Raw genomic sequence first — 21,751 nt, 5'->3', positions numbered from 1 at the left:
CCTTCCCCTGGAATCGACCTCGACTCCCAGCGTCTGTGAGGGAGGGTCCTTCATGTGCTCATTGGCCCTGACCACTGGACTGGGTGCCAGGCAGGTCGCAGTCCTGCCCTGGTCAGAGCAGCGTGGCAAGGGCTCCGATGGATGGATGTGCCCACTTGGCAGGAGGGAGACCAGAGCGGGGAACCTGGGGGAGGGGGAGCTGTCGGTGGGGGAGGTGGAGAGAAGGGGACGTGCACATCTCTGAAGCAGCGGAGGGAGTGCTCTGAGACTGGACAGTTCAGGGTGGAGGGGAGCCTTTGAATGCACGCGTATGGAGAACCTGCTCCCAGCACCGTAGGGGAGGATGCTTTCTCTGCTGCTGTGGCCCAGGCTGTCTGTGGGGGAGCCCTCTGTGTGAACAGTGAGGGCCGAGGGAAGGGGGCCAGGTCTGTGCTCACACAGCTTTGTTGGCAGCTGGGGACAAGGCACGCCCTGGCAGACCAGATACATCTGTGTTCCAGATCTAGGGACAGTTACTGGACTTGCCTGGGACTCACCCTAAAACCAGAATGTCTTCACCATCCACGGCCAGTGCTGCGGAGCATGTGGGTGTGTTGGGGAGGTCCCCAGTGCTGGGCACCTTCATACTATCATAGCAGCCATCGTTCTCATGGTGTGTTTGTGTGGGAATCCCAGCCTTGCACCCAGGTGACTCATCTCCCCACACAAGGGCTCTTCCACCCCCTCAGCCCTGCAATGCTGCCACCTGCCACCTTCTGAGGGAAGGGGGGATTCTGGCGCAGTGAGCCTAGTGCAGAGCTGGGGCCCAGCAAGGGTCTCGGGGTGGGGTGGGGTGCTAGAGCCAAGGGCCCTGGGTTCAAACTCTGACCCAGGCTCTGAGATGAGCATGAACCTCATGGCTGGCCCCTCCCCTCAGGTCCCCAAAGCCAGGACACAGCCCTCTCTGGGGCATCTTGAGAACATTTACTTCTCCTCATAGGAAACAAGCTGGAACAGTGGACATAAGGGTGTCCTCCAGTGTCCTTTCTCTCATATATATATACACACACACACACACACACACACACACACACTCTGCGCATATAGTAGGATGTTGGGTGAGATTTATTTAACTGGCTCTCCTGGAATTGTAGCTCAGGTTCAAAGCTTAGGGTAAAGGTATCAAGAATCCCATATTCCCAGTTCAGGAAGCCACCAGTGAGCTGACAGCTGGTGGACCCAACCACCCTGCTTTCTTTGAGAAGTTAGTGGGAGACAAACCAGCACCTTCCCATTGGTGCAGGAAGAGGGTGGCAGAATTGGGGAGAGGGCAGAGTTCAGGGAGAGAGGCTGCAGGTGGCGGGAAGGGGGTCCTCTGCTCAAAGCCACCCAGAGGGAACCAAGCTTAATCTGGAAACAAACCTGAAGAGAAAAGGGAGAAATAACATGGTGGGCAAACACATAAGAAAAGAGGGATAGAGGGGACAGGAGAAAAGACATCTCAAACGACACAGGAAAAAAGACAGAAATGCAGACACAGAAATATGATAGGAGAGAAAAAAATAGAAAAACAAAACCCCAGAAAAAAATAGAAAAAATACAGGGCTTTCCTGGTGGCGCAGTGGTTGGGAGTCAGCCTGCTGATGCAGGGGACATGGGTTCGTGCCCCGGTCCGGGAAGATCCCACATGCCGCGGAGCGGCTGGGCCCGTGAGCCATGGCTGCTGAGCCTGCGTGTCCGGAGCCTGTGCTCCGCAACGCGAGAGGCCACAACAGTGAGAGGCCCGTGTACTGCAAAAAAAAAAAGAAAAAATACAGGAATGCAGAAAACTCCAGAAACATTAAAAATATAGACAAGGGAAAAGTGGTGAAGTAAGGTTACCAAAAAAGAGAGAAAGGAGTCATTTCGGGAGAGAAATACAGAAAGATGAAAAAAAGATATTAAAAAATACTGGAAGGCAGAAAAATATATATGGACCACCCCCCCCCCCCACACACACACAAAAACAAGACAGAAAGTCAAACAGGAAGAGAGGCAGGAAGGTAGAGGTGTGGGCTGAGTAGGTGAGGACTGGCCTTGTGGGGATGGCGGCGGAAGCCTCGTGCTCTGGCCACACCAAGGGTGCCGTCAGAGGGAGATGCAGACTGGACCCAGGGAGACCCCAGCCTCCCCAGCCAGGGCTGAGTGGGAAGCACACGGGCTACAGAGGGATCTACAGCAAAACAGAGGTGAGGCCAGGTGAGCATGTGCTGGAGGCGGGGTAGGTCTGGCGAAGCCAGGCCACAGGCTCTACCTACTACAGAGAAGGAAAAGAAGAGAAAAAAGGAGAAGAAAAAGACTGTGCAGCCTGGATGATTTGGGGTGCACCATTTCCATTACTCTATGAGGTGATCATCTGCTGGGCAGGTACAGGGTTTACTCTCTCCTGGACAAGGGCTCACAAGTCTAGGGGGTGGGCTGCTGAGGACAGTGGGAGCAGCTCTCCTGAGGGAGAAAAGTGGAAAGTGAGGGAAAAATCATTGTTTGACCTCCTTTACTTCATATAACTTGTTTAAGTAACTGCATATTGTATTGTTCTCCATATTGGGTGGGCATAATTTAAGACACGTGGTACCTGAAGTGTGTTGTAGAATCTGTTATCCAAGCTCGGCGAACGTGTATGGTTATTGGTCAGGACTGGACTCTTCCTTCCACCTGATTCCACCCTCTATCCACAGTAAGGTTAAAAGGAAGAGGGTAGATTTAAGAGTGGGCACCGAAAACAAATTCAAAGGACATAGCAAATGGATTTGGGGCTGAGTACCAAGGGACGAATGCTTTAAATGCTGCCAAAACAGGAGCCTAGGGGCTCCAATCAAGATGGCAGAGTAGACAGATGTGGAACTCACCTCCGCCCACAAATACATCAAAAATACATCTGCAAATGGAACAATTCTCACAGAACACCTACTGAACACTAGCAGGAGACCTCAAACATCTGAAAGGACAAGAAAGATCTCCACATGGCTGGGTAGGATTGGTTAATAAAAGACATGAACTAATTTAAAAAAAATAAATAAGACGGAAGCCCAAAGAATGCGGAAGACAGGCACGGTGAGTCCACGGCTAAAGCTGGGCCCCTTGCTCTTGCTATCTACCCCCTCTGCCCTCCTGTTGTGAGTTGAGTTGTGTACCCCCCCACTCCAAAAGATATGTTCAGTCCTAACCCCCAGTATCTATAAAAGGGACCTTATTTGGAAATAGGGTCTTTGCAGACATAACCAAGTTAAAATGAGGTCGTAGTGAAGTAGGGTAGGCCTTACTCCAATATGACTGGTGTCCTTACAGGAAAAGGAGAGACCTAGAGACACAGAGGAGAATGGTTTGTGAAGATGGAGGCAGGTATTAGGTATTCAAGTCATTGGTTCACAAGCCAAGGAATGCAAAGGTTGCTGGCAACCACCAGAAGCTAGGAGAGGCAAGGAAGGCTTCTCCCCTAGAGCCTCTGGGGAGAGCATGGCCCTGCCCATACCTAGATTTTGGACTTCCAGCCTCTCGAACTGTCAGAGAATAAGTGTCTGTTGTTTTAAGTCATCAAGATGGTGGTGATTTGTCACAGCACCTCTAGGGAACTAATACAGCTCCTTAGTGTGGCTTTTAACTGTTCTTACACCCACAAGGTGGCTGAGTTCCAAGCAGGAAACTAGAAAAAGGACAAAGAGAAGAAGGCATATGTCAGCTCAGGCTCTCTTTTATCAGGAAAACAGTTTTCACAGAAGCACCACCCAGTAAACCTCTGCCTACTTTCATTGGCCGTGGGGGTCCCATGTCTAAGCCTGGTTGCAAAGGAGTCTGGGGAGGTGAGCATTTAAAAAATGTCAGCTTTTTACTTTATGTATATATAAATATAATTATAAACATATATATTGTAAAATAATATATATGATTTGTATATATTAAAATTCACCAATTTCAAGTGTTTTATCAATGAGCTTTGATGAATGCATATGGTCCTATAATCACCACCACAATAGAACATTTCCATCACCCTAAAAACATTTCTTTGTGCCCCTTTTCATCTCATCCCTTCCCCCGACTCTGACTCCTGGAAAACATTGATTTTTCTTTTGCTGTAGGTTTGCCTTTTTTATAATATAATATAAATGGAATAGCATAGTGCATAGTCTCTTATGTCTGGCTTCTGTTACTTAACAAAATGCTTTTGAGATCCATCCAAGTCGTTGGGTGTTCCTTTTTAATGTGGGGTACTGTTCCTTGGTACAGATGCACTACAATTTGTTTATCCATTAACCAGTTGGTGGGTATGTGGATTGATTCCAGTTTTGCTAGTATGAACAAAGCTTCTATGAACATTCTCGTGCAAGTCTCTGTATGGACATATGTTTTTATTTATCTTTTGTAAATATCTAGGAGTGGAATGGCTGGGTTCATAGTAGGTATATGTTTAACTCTATAAGAGACTGCCAAGCTGCCTTCCAAAGCGGCTGAACCACTTGCATTCCCAACAGCAATAACTTCTTGTTGCCCTGCATCCTCAGTATTTAACATAGCCTGTCTTACTCATTTTAGCCATTCTAGTGGGTGTGGAGTGGTATTTCATTGTGGTCTTGATTTGCATTTTTCAAATCTTTTTCATGTGTTTATTTGCCATTTGTTTGTATTGTTTGGTGAAGTGTCCGTTCAAATTTCTCGCCTGTTTGTTTAACTGGATTTTGTTTTCTTACTATTGAATTGTAAGTTGTCTTTATAAATTCTGTATGGAAGCCCTTTATTATATATGTGATTCACAAATATTTTCTCTTAATCCATTACCCATGGTTTCATTTTCTTAAGAGTGTCAGAAAGAACAGAATTTTAATTTTGGTGAAGTTCAACCTTTTTGTGTCATGTATCACGAAATCTTCAGCTAACCCAACATCACTAGAATTTTCTCACATAGTTTCTTCCAGAAGTTTTGTAGATTTATCTCTTACATTTAGGTTCATGATCCACTTGGAGTTTACTTTTGTATATGATGTGAAGTAAGGGTGAGGTTCATTTGTTTGTTTTTGCATGTGGCTATTCAGTTGTTCTAGCACCATTTGGTGAAAAGACTGTTTTTTCCCCATTCAGTTACCTTGGTGACTTTGCTGAAAATCAGTTGACCATGCATGTGTGGCTCTATTTCTGGACTCTCTACTTTATTCCATTCATCTGCATTTCATTCTTATCCCAATACCATACTGTTGTGTTTACTGTCGCATTAGAGTAAGTGTTGAAATCAGTTATTGAATCGTCCACCTTTTTTTTTTTTTCCCTCAAAATTGTTTTGACTATTCTAAGTCCTCTGTATTTCCATATGTTTTACAATCAGCTTCTCAATTTCGACAAAAATATCTGCTGGGATTTTTTTTTTTTTTTTTTTTTTTTTGGCGGTACGCGGGCCTCTCACTGTTGTGGCCTCTCCTGTTGCGGAGCACAGGCTCCGGGCGCGCAGTCTTAGCGGCCATGGCTCACAGGCCCAGCCGCTCCGTGGCATGTGGGATCCTCCCGGACCGGGGCACGAACCCATGTCCCCTGCATCGGCAGGCGGACTCTCAACCACTGCACCACCAGGGAAGCCCTCTGCTGGGATTTTGATTGGCATTGTGTTGAATCTGTAGATCAAGGTGAGAAGAAATAACGTCTTAGCAATATGTAGTTCTCTGACCCACAAGCACCGTATATCTCTCCCTTTATTTAGGTGCTCCTTTTAAATTTCCTTCTGCAACATTTTTTTCAGTTTTCATGTACAGATATTGCAAGTACTTTGTAAAAGGTGTCTGTAAATATGTCATATGTTTGATGTTACAGCAACAGCATTGAAATTTCAAGTTCCCATTGTTCATTTCTAGAATACAGAAATACAATTGACTTTTGTATGTCAGTCTTGTATCTCGTGATTTTGCTTAATTGGCTTTTTAGTCCTGGTAGCTTTATTATATATTCCTTAGGATTTTCTACATAAAACATCATGTCTTTTTGTATGAAGACTGTCTTACTTACTCATTTCCAAATTCTAGGCCTTTAATTTCTTTTTCTTGCTTTATTGCTGTGGCCAGGACCCCCAGTACAATGTTGATTAGAAGTGGAGATAATGGACAGCCTCATCTTCTTTCTGATCTTAGGGGGAAAGCACTCAGTCTTTGGCTATTAAATATGACGTTAGCTGAGGCTTTTTTGTAGATCCTCTGTAGGGAGTTAAGTGTTTTTAACTGGGTATATTGCTACCCAAAGCTATTTGGGGTGTTTCTAGGAAAGAAAAAGGGGGAATGGATATGGGCATCCACCAAAGATAAGGCAGCAGGCGTTTCTTTATGAGTTCAGCTCTGTCTTAGCTGTATGATGACTTATTAGGAAACAAGCATTTATTTCCCTTAGAGACTTTAAGTGTGGGGTGTGGTTCACACCAAACCTGACCAGGTGTGACAATACATCTTTATAAACTGTGTATTTGGGAAGGACAGGTGTTGGCCAGGGAACTAACTCCCCATGAGTCCATTGGGAGGCAGTGTACCCTGTGATTAGGAACGTGGGCTCAGAAAGCTGGGTACCCAGTCCAAACCCAGCTCTGCAGCCTTGGGCAAGTTCCTCAACCTATCTGTGTCACAGTTTTCCACCTGCAAAATGAAGATAATAAAAGATATCATTAATGCTTACCTGCAGGGCTTCTGAAAGCTAAATGAACAAATGCACATAAGGGGCTTAAAACAGTGTCTGTTACCTGGTGCGTTTTAAGAAGGGTTTGTTTTGCACAAGGCTAATTTACACACAAGTTTTCAGGAGCAGCTCTACCACTTGAAGTAAACAACAACCATGTCATTTTTAAAATCCTTTCTCCAAAAACCTCATGTTAAGATTTTGTAACGTTGCAGGGCTAGATATTTGATTTCTGTTTTTTACAATGTTTTTGTGCAATAAGTAAATTTAAACTTTCTGTGCATTGCAAAGGCAATTGTCAGTGGGGTTACAGTTGCGGACAGTGACACTCTGTAGTTAGCACTGAGTCTACACTTGGAGGCTGAACCAGAGTTTGATCTTCTGGTCTGCTCGCTTTGACCAGTTGATCATGGGATGGAGTGTGCCCCACACACCTCTCAAAGGCCACCCTGCCTAGGCATGTGGACCACTGTGCAGCCCTCAGTCGGCTTCCTGCCAATCAACTAACTCAAGGGACCAGAGGCTTCTCAGTCGGTTGCTTTCCTGGGCATCTGCCCTCGTAAAGTTGCCTTCCTATCGCCACATTCCAAGTCCTGGGTGCTGTCCAGTGGGGGGTGAGTCGTGCCAGGCTTTCTGTCTGGGAAGTGGCCAGTGCCAGGGGCCACTTGCCAGCAAGGATGAGGTTACACTGAGCCTTCTCGAGTGGGTCCTGCAGCAGTACAGTGATGTTGACATGTAAGGAAAAGCACCCAGGAGCTGGTTGGCAGGCCTTCAAGGGGCCTTTCCCCTTAACTTGAACTTGCTTTTTACTTCTCCCTCATCCTGTTGGAGGGGTTAAGCCACAGCCAGTTTTGCAAAAGTCCCTCTGCAAGCTTTTCCCATGTGATGTCCCTTCTTCAAGCAGGGTTCCACGTGGTCCGGCCAGTTCTCTGTCCCTGCTTTTCTCTTGATCAGTCCTGTGAAAACTTACTTTACACGTTGACTTAAAAAAAATCTAAAAGTGTCCGCAATTCTACCTGGACACCTCCACATTATAGTTGATCCTTCGTCTCTCCTTCCCATGCAGTGGTGGAGGGCAGCTGATCCACATTTAGGGGGGCCTGTCCACTGGGCTTCAGCATGGATTTCCGGGCATTTTCCTCTGCAGTGTGATGGGAGAGTTTCAGGACCATGAGTGTGTCTGGCCAGCTGTTGTTCTCGCCTCTGCCAGAGATGTTCTGTGGGCTGTTCCTTTGAGAATCGCCTATCTCCACTGTGTCTTTTCAGTTGTAATTGTGACACCAATGCAGGGAGCAAGACAGACATTATCCTCTCCCTCCACTGTCATGAGATGCCCCAGTTGTGGTGGGGACCCCGAGGCGCATGTGACACGGTCCTCTGAGCTGTGCCTGCTGCCCCAGGTAATCATGCTAAATTATACATGGGTAGAGGCTTTCTGTGCTGCCAGTTTTTCCACTGGAGCACAAAGCTCTCTGTTACAGGAGGATTTTTACAAAGGAGTCCGTCCTCCAGGCCCTGGAAGAACTGGGGAGCTGGGGAAGGCAGGTGACCTTCCAACCAGAGGACTCGGGGTATGAGTTGGAAGCAAATGGGAAGCAGATTCAGACAGCCTAACTTTCTACTTGAGGGTTATTTCTTTGAGCAGAGAGAATTGCTGAAAGTTTAAATACCAAGCCGTTCAGTTTGCTTCGAGGGGGAGGGTGCTGTCCCCCACCCTAGGCCGGGAGGCCTTTGAGAGGTGTGTGGGGCACATTCCATCCCATGATCAAGTGGTCAAAGCGAGCAGACCAGAAGATCAAACTCTGGTTCAGCCTCCAAGTGTAGACTCGGCGCTAACTGCAGAGTGCCACTGCCCTTCTCCCTGGGGGAAAACAAAGGCAAGAAGAAACAAAAAAAGTCAGAGTGCCAAATTTCACACCCTGCCCTGGTCAGATAAGAATCCGCCTTCCCCAAAAGACAACCCTCAGAATGGGAGAAAATATTTGCAAATGAAGCAACCGACAAAGGATTAATCTCCAAAATTTACAAGCAGCTCATGCAGCTCAATAACAAGAAAACAAACAACCCAATCCAAAAATGGGCAGAAGACCTAAATAGACATTTCTCCAAAGAAGATATACAGACTGCCAACAAACACATGAAAGAATGCTCAACATCATTAATCATTAGAGAAATGCAAATCAAAACTACAATGAGATATCATCTCACACCAGTCAGAATGGCCATCATCAAAAAATCTAGAAACAATAAATGCTGGAGAGGGTGTGGAGAAAAGGGAACACTCTTGCACTGCTGGTGGGAATGTGAATTGGTTCAGCCACTATGGAGAACAGTATGGAGGTTCCTTAAAAAACTACAAATAGAACTACCATATGACCCAGCAATCCCACTACTGGGCATATACCCTGAGAAAACCATAATTCAAAAAGAGTCATGTACCAAAATATTCATTGCAGCTCTATTTACAATAGCCCGGAGATGGAAACAACCTAAGTGCCCGTCATCGGATGAATGGATAAAAAAGATGTGGCACATATATACAATGGAATATTACTCAGCCATAAAAAGAAACGAAATTGAGCTATTTGTAATGAGGTGGATAGACCTAGAGTCTGTCATACAGAGTGAAGTAAGTCAGAAAGAAAAAGACAAATACCGTATGCTAACACATATATATGGAATTTAAGAAAAAAATGTCATGAAGAATCTAGGGGTAAAGCAGGAATAAAGACGCAGACCTCTTAGAGAATGGAATTGAGGTTATGGGGAGGGGGAAGGGTGAGCTGTGACAGGGCGAGAGAGAGTCATGGGCATATACACACTAACAAACGCAGTAAGGTAGATAGCTAGTGGGAAGCAGCCGCATGGCACAGGGATATTGGCTCGGTGCTTTGTGACAGCCTGGAGGGGTGGGATGGGGAGGGTGGGAGGGAGGGAGACGCAACAGGGAAGACATATGGGAACATATGTTTGTGTATGACTGATTCACTTTGTTGTAAGGCAGAAGCTAGCACACCATTGTAAAGCAATTGTACCCCAATAAAGATGTTAAAAAAAAATAAATAAAAAAAAAAAAAAAAAAAAAAGAATCCGCCTTCCCGAAATGACTGTGACTGCCGGCTTCGTGATTCGACACCTTTTTCTCTTTTCTGTGTATTTTCTTCATTCTTATTTTATTCCAGTTATATTTCTTCACTTCCCTCTGATTAAAAAACAAAATAAAGCAAACAACTTCCTTCATTAGAGTCACTGAAAGACCATCTTACCCAGAGTAGAGCTGAAAAAAGCTACTCGTTAGGTGAATAAATGACATAAATGTCCTGTGAGTCTGATTTCCACCTTGATGCTCGTCCCCCACACGTGTCAAATACGGCCACTACCAAATGCCAATGCTGCAGATGTGACAGGCATTCAAGAAACAATCTGATGAGAATTTGTAAGATCTACTCTCTTAGCAACTTTCAAATATACAAGCAGTTATATTATTAACTACAGTCCCTGGGCTTTCATCACAAGAAAAAAAAATGTTTGTAACTATGGTGAACGGATGTGAACTAGACTTATGGTGGCGATCATTTTGCAATATACACAAATATTGAATCATTATGTTGTACACCTGAAACTACATATTGCTATTGTCAGTTATATCTAAATTAAAAAAAAAAACATTTTCAATGGCTCAGAAGTGAAATAATTTGTCCTAACCACAAAGGTGGATAGTAATGGGGCTATGGTTTCAACTTTTATCTCTCAAGCCCCAAAGTCCATGGTCTTTCAATTACAAGATTCCTCTAAGAATCTGTACATACATTTCTTAATGAAAATCAAAAGGAATGTTGTTATGGACTGAACGACTGTGTCCCCGCCCCCAAGTTCATGTGTTGAAGCCCTCATTCCCAATGTGATGGCATCTGGAGATGGGGCCTTTGAGAGGTCATTAGGGTTAGATTAGGTCATGAGTGTGGGAACTTTATGATGGACTGAGTTTCCTTATAAAAAGAGAAAGAGACCACTCTCGCTCTGCCATGTGAAAATAGAAAAAAGGCAGCCTTCTGCAAGCCAGGAAGAGTTTCACCAGAACCTGACTGTGCTGGTACCCTGATACTGGACTTCCAGCCTCCAGAACTGTCAGGAAACGAATTTCAAGCAAAAGCTTTTAAGCAGAATTTTAAGAAAAAAGAAAAAGAAGAGAAAAAAGAAAAGAAAGAATTTGAAAACATGTGGCAGTACCTGAGTACAAGGGGGGGAGGGGGAAGGGAAGGTGGGTAGGTTCTGTTGCAGATTAGGTTTAAGTAGTTCGTTCTGGTATTTACAGTTCTCCAGGCATGGAGTGACCTGAATAAAAACCGTCTCACGTTCTGTGTCCCTCGCCTTCGGATTGTTTCTTCGACGCCTGTCAGAGCTCAAGAATTGGCAACTGGTGGTGGCCACGCTTGGTATGTGTGAGGAATTAATAGAAGCACGTAAACTGGACTCACAGTATGTTTCTGGCATTTCTCCATCTAACGAATAGCTTTTGGGGGTGACAGGGGCGCCTACAGTAGGTCCGCTTACTGGCTGTACTGGCTGCATTGTCTACCATCTGCCTTGCTGGGAAGTTCGATTCTCTCAGAATATCGTCAGCGGTGATTTTTCTGCTGTCAGTTTGGCAGGTGACGAGCGAGAACGAGGACTTTTCCAGTGCCTGGAACTCATGTCTTCACCACGTCACCTGCCTGTCTCTGGCACACATTCACAGAGGTCAGTGGGCTCTTGTCAAATATTTGGGATTGAGTGACTTCCGGGTTATCTGGGACTCCGACTCTGCAGAGAAAGGACAGTCCCCACTCTGGTCTGAGCCCTTGTGTTGAATTTAGGGTCCCCAAATAACGCCCCATGTGCTAGGAACACTGACCAAATGACACCCACAAAACCTAATGTTAAACGCGCCAGGAGCCAGCCGGCTAAATGTTGGCCCCTCATCAGTGGCCCTCTGCCCAATGGTGACTGTCATTCCCAAATAAACAAACGGGACGGGGGTGGGCAAAGTGAGGGTGTTTTAATGGGATCACTGCCTGAAGAAGTTCAAGTACCGAAACTACTCAAACCTAACCCCCAAATTAGCAAGGACTAGTACCACCTTTTAAAGCTATGGGTTCTCAACCAGAGGGGATCGCGCCCTCCAGGGGACGTTTGGTGACAGTTAGAGACATTTTTAGTTGTTGCATTTGAGCAGGGGTTGCTAGTGGGTAGGGGCCGGGGACACCACACCAGACAGCACCCTCCCCCTCGAAGCAAAGAGCAATCCAGTCCAAAGCGTCAGCGTGCTGAGGGTGAGGAAGTGTGAATGTTCATTTTGGCCTCAAAACACCAAAATCACGTAAAGTAAGATGAAACATTGAAAACAGAGTGAGATCCGTGAAGATATGGCAAATTATTCTTGATATTATTGCTTAACCTCAAGAGACATTTGTTTATTCATCCCTATGCCCTTCTCCATGGGGGGGAAAGTGTGATAAGAGGAAGTCGCTCTCTGCGTTTATGCTGTGTGGAGTTTTCCATCACACCAGGGGCACTGCCAGCTCCCAGAAGGCAGGACCAGGTTTTGGTCACCACCTCAGCTCCAGGGTCAGGCTGCTGGTCCTGTCGCATCCCTGGGCACTGTCTCAGGGCTGGAATTCCTGGATGGCCCTGCTAAGAGTCAAGACATCAATCCAGGACTGCCTGCCTCCTGCCCAGCCCCCGAGCTGGGCAGCAGGCAGCTCAGGAGGAGCAAAGTGCCACGTTATTAATGGCTGTGGGGGTGCCCAGGACCATCGCTCAGAGCAGACAAGAGCTGGATTGGAGTGAGTAGTTTCGGTATAGACGGAGCCAGGCTTCTCCCCTCCCTCTGAGTGCGGTCCAGTGCTTGGGACCCTGGTGAGCCTCATGGCATACGGCTCAAGAGTAAGGACCGGAATGAGGATGCTCAGGTGAGTGTGCACGTGCTCAGGTGAACTTTCCAAGAGCACAGGCTCTTCACGGGGTCCGGGAGGCCGCCAGGAGCACCATCCCCAGGGCCAGCCTTTAAACACAGTGACCACACCCTGTGATAACGATGGCCTCGCTGACACCCCAGACTCTGATTTCTACCTTCTGCTCCCTGGGGCAGAGGAAGGAGGAGGAAGCAGAGGGTCCGAGAAGGTAAAGGAAAGGGCAAAACGTTCCCTCCCCTGTGGGTCAGTAAGGTACAGGATTGGGTTCCTTGGTTTGCAGATTCAGGAGTTTTCATCTGCCTGTACACCCACCGTATGTGAGGCTCCGGGGAATTGACGCTCCTTAATCAAAGTCAGAAGGGACAGATACAGAAACCAGAATGCCAGTTCACGCATCACAAACCCAAACCCCACTGCTGAGCCCCCGCGCGTGCTCCATCCTCGCTGTGGGGACAGCTCCACGTGGGATTCGGTTATCGTCAGAAGGTGCCAAGGCTGGACCATCTGGACAGCTCTTTGGGGCGAGGGAGCGGGATTGAGCTCCATGCTGACCTGCTGCCGCGGATTCCGGAGCCCATGGGGGCTTGCTTCCTGGACGGGCTTGGTGCTCTCAGCACCTACCTCACCCCTAGGAAATTTAGGTAAACCACCCCTCTTCTGTCAGTGGGTTATTTTTCCAGATGTGTTGATCAAGCTGGAACTTATCCGGGATATGGAATAATGCTCAAGACACGCTTACGGAAGGCGAGTACGTCCCAGGCCTTCTCCGCCACTTTGTGTACCTTATGGCTCAGTTCTCCAGGGTGCTGTGGCCCCAGCACCTGGGCTCCTCCCTCTGGGGTCCCGTGTACTCACCAGATCTTGCCCTTCCCGGGACACAAGGATGAACCCTGTGGACTCCAGGTCTCACCTTCATTTACAAAATGTAGATAACGTGATATTTACCTCGGGGAGGGGCATTGAGAAGATACTTGAATGCCCTTACCTTAGCACCTGACCCATGGTTAGTGTTCAATAAAACTTTTTTTCTTACTGTTAATTACTAATCTACAAAGACCTTAGTTCCCATAACCAAAGTGGAACATTTAGATCCTTTTTCTTAAGAGGAAGAAACAGAGAACGATTAAACGGGTTAGGTTCCAATGTATGAAGTCTTAACACCAGGAAGAAATGTCAAGGATTTGATGTTACCACAGCACCAAGGACATCCAGATTAATTGTGAATCTTTTATTGCTTAATAACCACGGTAAGCAAGAGTGATGATTTCTAGGAAATTGGCCTCCAGTTCCACGACAGATGAAGAGGATCTGGCCGTAGAAAGTCACAGAAGAAAAATCATAAGGATAACAAGAAAAATAATAGGACTCAATGACAGCATCTAGAAATCCTAGGAATGTTTTGAAATAGAGAAATCCATCCATAATGAGGAGGTCTGTAAGGATACAGAATGGGTTCTAATGATAGGAATGCCCTGAACACACTACCCAGGAAAAATGTAGTCAGCCTGTCATTACATTCAAATAGAACGCACCCCCACCCCACCCCCCACCCCGCCCCTGCCCCGGGAAGAGGTCTCCAGGGGCCGGGAGAGGAGGTAGAAGGAGCCCATCTGTCTTCTTTGACTGGACCCAGATGTTGCCTTTGGAGACTTTTGAAGGAATCACACAAAGCGGGAAGGGAAGGATCAGGCTGCGAAAGCACAGACCTGAGCGTCACCCCAGATGAAAATGAGCTCCACATCTAGCCATTTTTATAAGGAACAAACGGCAAGAAAGCCTTCTGGCATCAGTTTCCATTTGTCACCTGAAGACTCAGGAAAACCGTGTTGGAAATAAAAATGTTAAGCAGTCTCTAGTGGTTTCTGAAGTGGGATGTAACCATTACGATGATAAATGATTCCTTTTCTCTGATACACATTTTTATCTTGCCCTAGAAATAGCAGTGCTGAAGCACCGTACTGTCTGAACCCCTAAGAGTGTACCAATTCCTAAACCAAAAAAGAGACACGAAGCACTTTTATTAAATAAATTACATCCAGCATTCTCCAGCTCTGTGCAGAATTATCTCTTCGTTTTCTTTCTCAGAGCTTGTGAGTAGCCCTCATTATGCTTCAGGAAGTCCCTTTTCTGGTTCTTAATAAAGTGACTAAGAGTTTAGAATGTTTGCATTAAGCGCAGGTTGTAGCTATAATTAGAATATATAAGAAGTGTGGATTTCTGCCTATCGGAGGACCAATTTCCGACTCGTTTCAAGGATGTATTTGCTTCCAAACAAGACGTCCTTTGTTAATAAAAATGTGATCACGTGCGTTATTAAAGCGTCATTTCTGCATTTTATCCGTGAGTCCTTTTTCCAGTATTCATGGGATCAGCATTTCCCTCCCCATTGTTAATGTGGCTCTTCTTTATGCAAATTACATTCACCTTGATTTAGCTCTAGCTTTGGCGTTCATCTTCCAGGAAATTACGGGAATACACTTATCACCTCCTTGAATGCACGTTACTTTATATGCAAGCGCAGAAAAATAAAATGCCACGACTTCATCCCAAAGTCCAGCGTGAGTTTAGGAACTTGTCATCCCCTTACACTTAACTACAGAAGTCCCTCCAAACCCTGAGTCCTCCCAGCTTGAAGGGCAAACATGACCTCTGGGGTGGAACTAACAGTCAAAAGTCAGCACATCTCGTTCTTTGGATAACGGTTTCTGCCATATTCTGCTGTGACCTCTGGAGATGGAGGTCTGGCAGGTGGGGGAGCAGGGTGAGTACCACAGGTGCTCCCTTGGCTGTGACAGCCTGTGTGCCTTCCTCTCCCATCAGCATCCTCTGCTGGGCCCAGGAGTTTGAGAGCAGTCCCAGTGAGCCCTGAGGGCTCTCTCTGATGGAGGGAGGAGCTGTGGTACCCCTGCCCCGCTGCTGACCTTCCTCTTTGTCTGGCAGTCATTAAACATATGGGTGGTGGAAGCAGGCGAGGGGATCTGGAGAGCCGAGGGTGGACAGGTACGATTTGCTGCTAGATCCCAACAGACCAGCATCTTGGAGGCTCCGACAATGGAGAAGAGAAGTACCGTTTCTGGCCTCATTTTCTCTGTCCTTCTCACATGGGGGGACACGTCTCAGACCCATTGTTCCTGAGAGCAAAGGTGGCAACTGGGAGTTGATGGGTCCATGTCAGAGGGTGCGGTGGCCGGGAGAGGCCCCCGTGGATGTCCTGCACACTCTGTGGGACTCTCTGGGTCCCTAATGCCAGAGTCTGGGACAATAGAGAGGCTCCCTCTGGGAACCCAGGAGGTGACAACACATGGGGAGAAGAGAACATGAGAACCGGCACAATATTAGGAGGGAGAGAGGAAGAGAGTGGAGGCACCTGGGTGGAGACTGTTTGGAGTAGGGGGTGCCCTGCTCACATACGTGATGGCTCTTAAAAAGAAGAATTTGTTTAGCCGAACCTGAGCATCGGAGCCCGGAAACCCTGCACAGAGCGCGCAACTTTGCCACATCGGATTTAAATTTTGTGCCTCATCAAATAGACACAGGAAGAGAGAAAGTTCTAAAATGCCGACGCCCAACTTGGGACCACATTCCGAGCCTTCCCCGTCCTGGGAGAGCAGGCGTGAGGGAGCGTGGCTCCCGGGCTCCAGTGAGGGGAGGAAGATCTCTTCTGCGGCACCACGCAGGCTGCTCCCTTCTTCATAACGCGGGATTTCCTTCCCTGAAGCCCCAGGCCACGTAGGTGCACTTGAGGTCTGTGTCAGCCAGACCTGAAGACCCCAAAAGTGCTACCTTCTCAAGAAATGCTGTCACACGACCCTCGCCAGAGCCCCCGGGGACCCTGCTCAGCCCAGCCCCTGGGAGTGTGTCACCTAGGAGGTCCCGAGAGAGCTCTGATAACTCACTCTTCTTTGCTGGAGGTGACAACTTATGAGACAGTTTTATGACAGATGACCTTGAAGATTCTGTCGCACTCGGAAGAGGGAGACGAGGAAAAAGCCGGGTCAGACTCCGGGAGGATATTTGTTTTGCGGAGGCCCATGAGGGACAGAATTTAGCCGCAGTACTTGTACCCAGGCCCTAATAAATGTCACTTACCTTCCGGGCCCCGGGATATTGGCTGACTGGACTGATGGCCTCTGTCTCCACCTATTCGGTGCTTCCTCTGAGCCAGGGCCGTGCTGAGCGCCTGGACCCTGTCACTTCTTCAGTCTCTACAACAACCTCACACAGCCCTTGAGGAAACTCAGCTCAGGGGTGAACAGTCACCTTGGATCACACAGATCTAAGTTGTGGAGCCGGGACTCCGCCCCAGGGCTGGCTGACCCCAAGGCTTTTTAGCATCAGATTTTGAGAAAAGTCCTCCCACCCTCAACTCCCCAAGGGCTTTCCTTCCTGCAGATGAACGCCGAAGAATGGGCATTCTAGTGTTCTTGAACTTTCGGGGTGGGGGGAGTTTTCTTTGTATTTTATTGAACACATACTTTCCTGGGTTAAAGTTGGCCTGTGCTGCTTTTCGCTCTTCTCCCCGCCTTTGTCTCTGAATCAGGCTTCTTATCTTTTCTATCTCACAGGCTTTGTGTGAGATTAACGAGCACTCATTAATCCCCCACCAGGGCAATGAGGGAGGGACCACCATCTACCCAGTTTCCTTCCGAGGAAGCTGAGGCACAAAGACGCTACATAAGTTGCCCAGGGCCACGCAGCAGAAGGGGGATTCAAATCCAGCAGACTGCTGCCATCTGCCCACTTGGTGGGGCTCATAAGTGCTTGTTGGACCTGAGTCTGGTAGCTGAGCATTGCTAAAGAGGCAAGAAAAATAAACCGTCCTCGCCTTTAAAGAAAAAAAAAAGGTTTTTTTTTTTTTTTGCTCCTTTGTACACTGTGTGATCGAAAAATGTACCTTATATGATAAATTGCAAAGACCTGAGCTATAGTCCACACTGACTTTCCAGCTCCTGGTACCTAAGTATTTTCAAAATAAGGCTAATCAGTGTTCAAGTTGGCAGGTGAAATTAACCCAAAAGGTGAAAAAGCAAAAACTTGCACTGCATAACTCTCTGTATTGTGAGATTTCTGCTAGGAATACGATTAAGAATAAGACCTTCTAAACTGTGAATGAAAACTAGAAGCATAGGAAATCTTGTTTTATCATAGCAATTCTAGGTATGATTTTCTATATTAAAAAAAATCCCATATCCCATATTCTAAAGTTGAACATATTTGCAGTAAACATAAACTTGCATTTAGGTTTTAAAGGACAACATGTTCTAATCTCACAAAACATTTAGCAAATAACCTTTGAGTTCACATGAGCCACCCACACAAAACCCAAAATGAGCTACAGAGAAAACATAGAAAAAGCAACTGTCTGTTGACAACCAGATTTTCTTTCAGTTCTTTGAGTTTTCTGTCTATAAATAATCTGTATGTTTCAAATGTGACCATTTTCTTTCAAGGTGTCTCCTGGCCTGTTCTCACTTAAGTATGCTTGAAAAACAAGAATTCACTGTGTAAATCATGGACACGATTGAGTTTCTGGAGGGGAGAGCTTCAAAATACATGCTTTTTAGAGACCCAAAGTGTCAAAATGAAGCCTTAAGATGATGTGTTCCTTCTTCAGTGCATCTTTATCTTTTATGAAATCTGGAGTTTGATAAATCACCAGAGACAAAAGCCTCATTTTTAACCTAGATCCCAAATGTCACGTGGAAAAATAGTGCTGTGTCTCCTCTTCATGAATTTACCTTTCTCTTTGTTTATGAATTATGGGAATTTGTTTGCAGAGAAAACATAATGCTCTGTTAACTTGAACATGATGGCTTTTACTCAGAAACGTGAGAACTGAAAAGAAAAAAAAGAGCATTCAATTCTTTGAGATATAATCATTAAACAAGTTTTGATACATGCTCAAAGTGGCATAAAATGCCGCTTTGCATGGGGAAAGGATCACCAGGTAACTAAAAGTGAGGTTTTCATCAGTATTTCATCAGTATTTCACCTCCCCTAACTGACTCAGGACCCCTGATCTGGTCCATCAAAGTGCATGTTGAATCCTCAATGGGGAAATTTTATGTAACATCAGTGTAAATAGAGATGGATGAAGCTATCTATTGGGATTCTTTTTCCTAAAAAATTACTCAGAAATTCTCTCTTAATTGGCAGCTTAGAAAATAAAATACATTCCTACAGATTTCTGTAATTATAGGTGAAAATGGTTCTGTGTCCAAGAGGGCAGCCAAAAGGACTTATAGTCCAGATGGCATCAAACCTCTTCTTCCTGAGATCTGGAGGATAAAAGTGCAGAAACCAAGAGTAAGTTAGCCAAGAAGACATAACATGGCAGAGAAAATGGCTTTTTCAAATGTTCAAAATAGCTATTTTTAAATATGTAATACAGTTTCTTGATGCAATTCCTTGCCTTGTGCATATGTTATAGTTCTTAATTCCTGAGAAGTTTAAGACAGAGTAAATTGTATGCAAACCCGTTCCAGGCCGTGGACATGCGGTTGAGTTGTTCTGATCATTGTTACAAAGGTTTTTGCAACGACACTAAGGAGGCACTCAGATTCCATCCCAAGCACCAGAGTTGCGTCCAGCCGCAGCTGCACGGGACCAGCTGCAGCTGCGAGCAGTTGACCTTGGTCTGCTCTGGTCTTCCCTCTTGCAAGGAACATGCAAACCGTGTTGGTCTTAAGGAATGGGATTAAGGCAGTGCCTTGGACTCTGGGACCAAAATGGCAGGATGTCCTGGGGACGTTGAGACTTGCTCTGTCTCTCAAACTCCAATTCCCCATGAAGAACAAATCTGGCCGGCCCCAGCCGAGTCCAGCGTCTACTCAGCTGTCCTTCAGAAACAACACTGTTGGAGAACACTGTTTGTTCACGCCTTTATCCACCCATCCTCAGCCAACAAGTTCTGCTGAAGGCCTGCTGTGTGCCAGGAGGTGTGTTAAGTGCTGGGGATAGAATATCCAGTAAGAAAGGCCCCTGCTCTCAAGGAGCTGGGATGAGAGTTACCCCAGACTTGGTGCACTGGGAGAACATGGGAGAGACGTCGTCCAGTGTGTGGGGTTCATGTGGCTCCCCACAAAGTCCTAGGTGAGGCGATCAGTGTTTGAGACCTTGATATTTTTAGATATACTTAAAAAAAATTTATTTACTTTTGGCTGCACTGGGTCTTCATTGCTGCACGTGGGCTTTCTCTACTGTGGCGAGCGCAGGCTACTGTTGGTTGCGGTGCGCAGGCTTCTCATCACGGTGACTTCTCCTGTTGCAAAGCATGGGCTCTAGGTGCGCGGGCTTCAGTAGTTGTAGCACTTGGGCTCAGTAGTTGTGGCGCACGGGCTTAGTTGCTCCGCGGCATGTGGGATCTTCCCGGACCAGGGCTCGAACCCATGTCCCCTGCATTGGCAGGTGGATTCTTAACCACTGTGCCACCAGGGAAGCCCTGAGACCTTGATTTTTGGTGGATGGGCAAGATTTACCTTTAGTATGTAGGTGGCAAGCGCATCACAAGCAGAAGGAAGGGCAAAATGGGAGGCATGAAATGCACGGGTGACTTGGGAAAGCGCTTGTGGTGTGGTGCGTCCAGGATGCAGGGCAAACGTAGAAGGTGGGAGTCGGGGTCCCGCAGGGTCCGTGTGGGCCACGTGTGGGAGCTTTCACTATCCACCTCCACAGTCAGTGGGGGTCTGGGAGAGATTGAGAGCAGGGGGAGGCATGGCCTGCTTGGGGCGTTAGGGAGAGGCCTCTATCTGTGGTGTGGAGGGGAATCGTGACCAGGGAGGCTGGGCGAGGCTGTCCAGGAGGAAGCTGGGCAGAAATGAACTCAGAAGCGATGGCGGCAGGACTGGGGCCGAGGGTGGGGTTCCGGAGATGTTACAGGGAAGGAATCTATGGGACCTTGAGAGTGATCAGACGTGAAGGGTGAGGTAGGAGGGAACGCGGAGGCTGACGAGGGAGGGGTTGGCTCTCGCACCGGGTGACCGGACGGGATGAGATTGCACTTGGACCTGGGGCACGAGCGGGGCCTGGAGCATGTAAGTGAGACGCTGAGACAGGGGAAAGGCAGAGAGGACTGGGAGCCACAGAGACACCCCAGTCCTGAGCAGAAGCATCATGTTAAATTGAGAGGAGAACCCCTCAAAATGGAACATCGGAGTGGGTGCCAGGCCCTGGGCAGTGGCTCACGGCTGTCCTGTCCATGACCCTCCTGGAGTCCACAGCTCTTGGTTTTCCAAACTCCGTCAACTCCTGCTCTCTTGGTGGATCAGGGGCAGGGAGGGGCGTGACCTCCAGCCGAGCGTCGCTGTGAGACTCGTCCTTCCCGGCAGTTGCGAGGGATCTGCCAGTGGTTGGGACGCTCCCACGGGGAAGGCTGTCTGCCAGGGAGAAGATCGGGCGATGTGGCCACCACCGATGGCTGCCTCTCGCTCTGCCTCCTGGTCTGGACCAGACCCCAGGAAGCATTCCTTGGTCAAGGTGAGACAGGGACCACATCGAATAAGCGAGAGGACACCCCATGCATCTGAGAGCGGGCAGCTTCCTGCGTACGGGAAGACTGTGGGTTCCAGAGACAGGAGTCCAGCTGAGCTAGGCCCTCATGGCTTCCCAAGTGAATGGCCACGCTTGCTCTGGGCTGAAAGGACTCTTCCCAGAGAATCCGTGATGAGTGAGCTCCCGCTCGTGACATCAAGCCTGGCCCGAGCCGAAGACCACAGATGGATCTCCTTTGCAACCAGCTTCATGGGAAGGAAGATCGAATGGGCGTGTGATGCTGCAGCCATGGGGAGAGGGATACAGCCTCCCTCCCGAGGTCCAGACACTGCAGGCAGGGCTCGGCCCCTCACACGGCTGCCCCCTCCTCACAGGAACTGCCCACATCTAGAACGTGGCCGCCGTTTATCCGCGTCTCGTTCCCACAGCTCAGACTAGGTCCAGGCTTCCCAGACGTCAGTGAAACCCTGTTACTGTTCCCATCCCGGGGCCTGGCCAAACTGGCCTTTTACCTGCCTCTAGCAGTGCAGGCTCTGCTGGTCCATGCTCTCCCCCTGTGTGGGCAGAGTTCTTACAGATTTCAAAGGAGTGGACAGAAGTGTAATTTATTTGCTTACAAAGTTGGCAGTGCCTCCTACTTGGAGACTTTG

At 47.4% G+C, this 21,751-nt stretch overlaps 1 protein-coding gene across 1 annotated transcript in view; it reads left to right on the top strand.

The window, feature by feature from the left end:
- Window positions 1-21,751, top strand: part of ACOXL (acyl-CoA oxidase like) — a gene marked incomplete at its 3' end in the record, with an annotated part of 366,752 nt that overhangs the window by 273,130 nt on the left and 71,871 nt on the right. Inside the window, 1 exon segment of the mRNA XM_082672845.1 lies at window positions 11,310-11,397. Coding sequence (XP_082528971.1) covers window positions 11,310-11,397 — 88 coding nt within the window.

Source organism: Grampus griseus, assembly GCF_964374135.1.
Source record: "Grampus griseus genome assembly, chromosome: 15".
Lineage (NCBI taxonomy): Eukaryota > Metazoa > Chordata > Mammalia > Artiodactyla > Delphinidae > Grampus > Grampus griseus.
Note: the sequence above shows the minus strand (reverse complement) of the source record. Positions and strands in the feature narration are given on the sequence as shown.